Source organism: Sprattus sprattus, assembly GCF_963457725.1.
Source record: "Sprattus sprattus genome assembly, chromosome: 8".
Classification (NCBI taxonomy): Eukaryota; Metazoa; Chordata; class Actinopteri; order Clupeiformes; family Clupeidae; genus Sprattus; species Sprattus sprattus.
The window spans coordinates 7155691-7161399 of record NC_137927.1 but is presented as its reverse complement, the minus strand read 5'-3'; the positions used below and the strand labels follow the sequence as shown (position 1 = coordinate 7161399).

At 44.5% G+C, this 5709-nt stretch overlaps 1 protein-coding gene across 1 annotated transcript in view; it reads right to left on the bottom strand.

The window, feature by feature from the left end:
• The window catches only part of LOC308368883 (phospholipid-transporting ATPase ABCA1-like), a gene marked incomplete at both ends in the record, with an annotated part of 29166 nt that extends 24422 nt beyond the window's left edge, over window positions 1-4744 (bottom strand). Inside the window, 4 exons of the mRNA XM_080843171.1 lie at window positions 526-644; window positions 1037-1178; window positions 2981-3074; window positions 4679-4744. Coding sequence (XP_080699297.1) covers window positions 526-644; window positions 1037-1178; window positions 2981-3074; window positions 4679-4744 — 421 coding nt within the window. The remainder of the gene's footprint in view (window positions 1-525; window positions 645-1036; window positions 1179-2980; window positions 3075-4678) is intronic.
• Between the last annotated feature and the right edge of the window lie 965 nt (window positions 4745-5709).

Sequence of the window (5709 nt, the reverse complement as noted above, 5' to 3'; positions counted from 1 at the left end):
TATTTGGTACGTTGGTATGTTGCCTACAATGGGTATGTACCAATGTATTGAATTATGTTGATGCAAACATAACTTTGTAAACTAATGGCCAAGTATGTCAAGTGAGATCTCTCTCTCAGTTCAATAAGGTTAAAAATACTTGCTTTACTGACTATAAGAAACAGTATTACCAAAGCCAACATGAGAAACAAAGTTACACATAAAGGCAATATAGGGATAAAAATGAAATTGAATTTGTCTTTCTCACGCATGTAAGTTTAACATCTAGGTAGATATACCTCCCCTACTTACCAATGCCAAACAAAAAAAGGACAAGCCCCAAGCAAACTTGACTTAGCTCCAGATCTTTTCAATGGCTAAAAATGCCTCTACACACACTTATTAACACACACACACACACACGTATACAGTATACAACACACACACGTATACAAGATGCTGCACACACACACACATACAAGATACAACACCCACACAGATTAACACACACACACACACACAGGATACATCAGTAACACACACTACCTTCAGAGTTGTTCTGCAGGGTCTTGAATGCGTGGAAGAGCTGCTTGAAGCTGTCCAGACTGCGATCGTTCTGACTGTACAGCAGGATCTTCTTAGCGTCGGTGAACAAACGAGAGATTCTGAACAACACACAAACATACACAAAACAACATGATAAAACTGAGAACAGCCTCTTTTCACAGCTAGGAACTTCTTCAAGAGTCAAGCCACAGGAACTTTCACAGGAACTACACCCTAGTTGAGGGTTCTCACCCTTTACCAGACCTAAAGTCTCAGGCCTCTAACAACTTATATGGATATGGGTATACTCACAGAAAGAAAGAGAGAGATGAGATGAAATTATGGTAGTTATGTCACACCATAGAAACAGGTTTGACACTGTACTACCTCTGGTAATACTCAACAGAACTGTATGTCACAGTACAGCCATTTCAACTTTATTATGACACTAATGGTGTGGATGTGGCTATGGACAGAGGTAGAGTGGCACAAAATATTGGCTGAGGCTTACATGGAGTCATTGAAGTTGCCGACGACCCCCGGTGATTCTCCCGGTGTTGGGTGCCTGAAGCAGGGGTTGTTGGCATTGCAGACAATGCCCTGTATCCATGGCAATGTGCCCGCCGAGGGCATAGCCTTGTTTGGGAAGTGACCTGAAAACCCACAGATGTCATCAGACAATCAATTAATCAATCAGTCATCACAAATAAGACATATAAGTGACCCTATTAGAACCCATCATCACTTAGAATGTGATCATTAGTGGCATCAGTGAGTGGACTTTTGGTTTGTGCGTTTCAATGAACGGACATTGTTTGTGTGTGTGCATGAGTGTGTGCATTTTTGCGTGTGAGTGTGTTTATCAGTGAGTGTATGTATGTTTGTGTGATTGTGTCCGAAACTGTATGTAAGTTCACATGTTTGTGTGATATGCAATGATCAGTGTGTTCCTGCAGATTATGTTATCTCCCCCACTAGCATCAGCACAGCTGTGTGTGTGTGCATGTGGGCACGTGTGTGATCTTATCAGGGGGGCTAACGCAGTGATTGCCTAAGCACTATACGCAACCTTTGGTCTAATCCTTTTTTCCCTCTAGGAAGGACCTGGCCTTGTGTGTAAAAGTGTGTGAGGAGTCCAATGACTAGGTCTGCTATCAGGCAACCTTAAGACTGCCAACTGGCTCGGGGATATAAGCCATTCTCCATTGATAAGATAACTAACAGCTGCTGGGGCTAATGCCCGTGTTACTGTTAGCATTTTTCTAGCTTTGTCGTTTTCTATTTCTTAAAAAAAGTAGTATTTATTGTTACACCAGGTTTTATTGCTCTTAGCGTGAGCGTGACTGTTCTCTCCCTTGTACGTCGCTTTGGACAAAAGCGTCTGCTAAATGACTAAATGTAAAGCATTAGCATACTAGCAGCAGCGCCGATGCTGAATCGAGCGCTTGGGAAAAATACAGTTATTTGACATTCTTATCTGCTGGCCTGTGCCAGTGAGGAGTTGGAGGAGAACACCAAGTGTTCTGGTTTAAAGACAGAAGATTAAACAGAAAAGGACAAAATGAGTGGGAAGCAAAGATAAACCAAAAAAACTCTAAGGGTTTATAATCAGTGACGTGATCTGTGATCGGGGGTTGAGAATGCTGTTGAAACATGCCCCAAATCACACATTAATGTCCTGAATCATCTCTGAGACATTCAAACACACACACATTCTCAGTTTGTGACCCAAGTCACAGGAAGCAGAAGCGAAACTGCCATTTCCACTTCCACTTTAAATGCAGACATGGTGTGTATGTGTGTGTGGTTGTGTGTGATAAACTCTTGAGCCAAACTGAGCACCAGTAAGTAGAGTGGGGTCAGGAGAACAAGAGCCCAACACGTTGCACAACTGCTAACAGCTCTGTAAGGTGATGGGATTTAATGTGATGGACTATCTTGACATGTGTGTGACCTGAGAAGCATACAGTGCCCTTGATAAACGCTGTCCTTACCAACCACTGATTACACACACACACACACACACACACACACACACACACATATTACTGCCAGAGGTATTCAGTGTGTGATAACAGCCCATGATAAGGGCCCATAAAGTGGGAACAAACTCTCTGTTGGTGATCAGCCATATTAGTGTAAATTCATTCTTCACCCAGGTTGTATAATACATGTTGTTTTGACTGGTTTTGGCTGGTTTACTGAATCATGCTGCTAGTGTGTGTATGTTTGTGTGTGTAAGTATTCAGGGACCTCTATAATGCAATGGGAGTGATTAGTTAGTAAATGTGCTGGTGTTTTCTATAATGGAGAACATCAGGTATTTTGATTATGTGTGTGATGGCACAACATGCAAGATCAGATGCCAGCTGAAGCAAATATGTTCTAAATGTATCTAAGGGAATCTGGTCTGTTATGAGTGTGTGTGTGTATGCATATGTGTTTGTGTACTCACATTCATGTTGCTCATAAGGTGGGTAGTTGATTCTCACAGCGATGAGGATGAAGAAAATGAAGAGGGGCCAGACGATCTCAACCAGAAGCTGAAGCTGTCATAGGGAAAAAAACACACACACACTCAAATGTCAGCATTTTCTTTAGAGTGCTGTCTGTAGAAGACATTAGGCTCTGTCCCATGAGAACCAGGAGGCTGCTAATAGAGCTTTCAGAGATGAAGAGCATCCCCCTACCCCTCTCACAACACACACACGCACACAATGCCTGTCTCTCTCTAACTCTTCCTCATTCCCATAACTATCAATGTGCTTTCAATCCTTGCTTAATATCATCACACTGTTTGCACTTCCATAATAGTGCGTGTGTTTGTAAGTCTGCGTGTTGTGTTAGTGTGTGTGTGTGTGTGTTTGTACGCATATGTGTGTCTATGTGCTTGCGTGTGTGTTTGTATATGTATGTTTCTGCGTGTTGTGTGTAAGCATGTGTGTGTGTATGTTATATAAGATAGAAGAAGGATGGACAGAGTGCATGTGTTTGCACATGGGGATGACTATGAGTGTATATACCCCTGCTGTTTTCCCTGCGTGTGCGCTCTCTGACCACTCAGCATGGTCACACTCAACTTGGCAAAGCTTTAGCTCTGTTAGTCCCTGACCAGCCACCCTACTGATGGTTCCCGCTGTTGCTAGGACCTCTGAGACCGGACACCCTGTTGCTACGGCGCCCTGTTGCTATGAACCCGGTGACTTGTGTTCTGCTCTGTGAGTATTTTATCCCCCTGAATGGACTGGCACTAAATCTCAGCACAAGACTCAGGCCCAAATCCCCTCACAAACTGCCCACAACGAGTCGGATACAGGCCACAAAACCAGGTCCAGAAGTCTGTAAAGTCCCATAGAAGCTCAAACCCCATAAGTCTGTAAAGTCCCATAGAAGCTCAGGCCTCAGAAGTGGATTAAAAGTGACGATCAGCCTTACACTCAGTGGCTGATAGGCTCAGATTCAAACCTACTGATTTACACAACACACCACAGACAAACACTCTGTTTAAACAGAACAGTATTCACCACAGACAAGCACTCAGTTTACACATAACTCTACTCATTACATACAAGCAATCAGTTTAAACAGAACATTACTCATCACAGACAAGCAATCAGTTTACACATAACTCTACTCATCACAGACATGCAATCAGTTTACACATAACTCTACTCATCACAGACAAGCAATCAGTTTAAACACATGAAGACTTCAGAACTAGGACTTCAGAACAGGACACTGGGACAGAGATAGAGAGAGAGAAAGCCCGCAGTAGAGAGAGAAACAAAGCGAGACAGAGAGGGAGGGAGTGGGGGTAATTTATGTCAATACGACCCATTAAATCACATAGAAAGAGAGTACAGAGAGTAAGAGAGAGGACACAAGTACAGAAACAGAGAAAACGAGAGAGAAAAAAAACAGAGGCCCATTGAATTCCAGTGATAGACAGAAAAGAGGGAGGGCAGCTGAAAGAAATATAGAATGAAAGAGAGGAGAGAGGGAAAGAGGGGTGCAAAGACTGGAAGAGAAAGAGCAGAACATAGGGAAGAGAGAGCCAAAGAGAGGGAGGAATCACAGATTGGAAAAGAAAAAGAGAGCGATAACGAGCGAGGGACAAAGCAAGGGGTAAATTAAGGAGGATAATTGATCTCACCGTTTGTCTCCTCCTGTAGGTGAAGTTCTTCCACAACAGGAGTCCCAGCTGTGTGGAGATGGACATCTCTCCCAGCTACCTGTGCCACTCTGAGGTACAAACACACACGGCACCGTGAGCATAGAGCATAGGACACACACATACACATACGCTTTCTCAGCGTCCGGCTCAAAGGTGGCTGGGCCAAAGAGCAGGCGTCTATCTGCCTCCTGATGCGAGAGCTCAGTCCTCTCTGTCCTCCTGGGCAGCCTGTGGATGTGTGTGTGTGTGTGTGTAGATGGGGTGGGGGATGCGGGGGTCAGGTTTCCCAGAGTTCCATAGAACAAAGGACAGTTGAGGGGCGAAGTGGGATGGATTAGGGTGGTGGGGGGGTGCCATTCTGTACAGGAGACACTTAACTGGCCAGTGGCACTTCTGGGCCAGGCAGGATACACATGGATGTGTGTGTGTGTGTGTGTGTGTTTGATCAGGGCACTGATGGCTGAGAATGTAAATGTACTCAAGCTGGTGATCGAGGCTGATGGCCAGCCAGGCAGGCCCTATTGTTCTGAGTGATAAAGGGACCACTGCTTACAGGTGATTACATCAACACCTCATCAACGTGTGTGTGTGTGTGTGTGTGTGTGTGTGGGTTTGGAAAGGCATTACCACTTCAAATCAACTACTCAGTTAGAATGTCCCACTTTATCCTCATGCACTGCTAAAGTTGAGTGTGAAGCACCTCGTCAACCCATCCAGACAAGATCATCATGGCAAGGCCATACACTCCAAATAGCACAACACCCACGCTGGTGGTTCTGGAGTGGGATTCAGTAGTCGTTTAGGCTCTGACAGCCTGAAATATAACACACCTGAAGACTTGATCTTATCTCTTCCACAACTGGAGACGTGCTTGCGCATATGTGAATTGATGGCCTCAGCAATCCGCTCCGTTTCCGCTCGGTGCGTCAGGGCTACTATCTGGCTATCTCCCATTATCTCATGTATAACCCTCATTACATATGGGTGTGTGTACTCCTACGAGTGTGTGC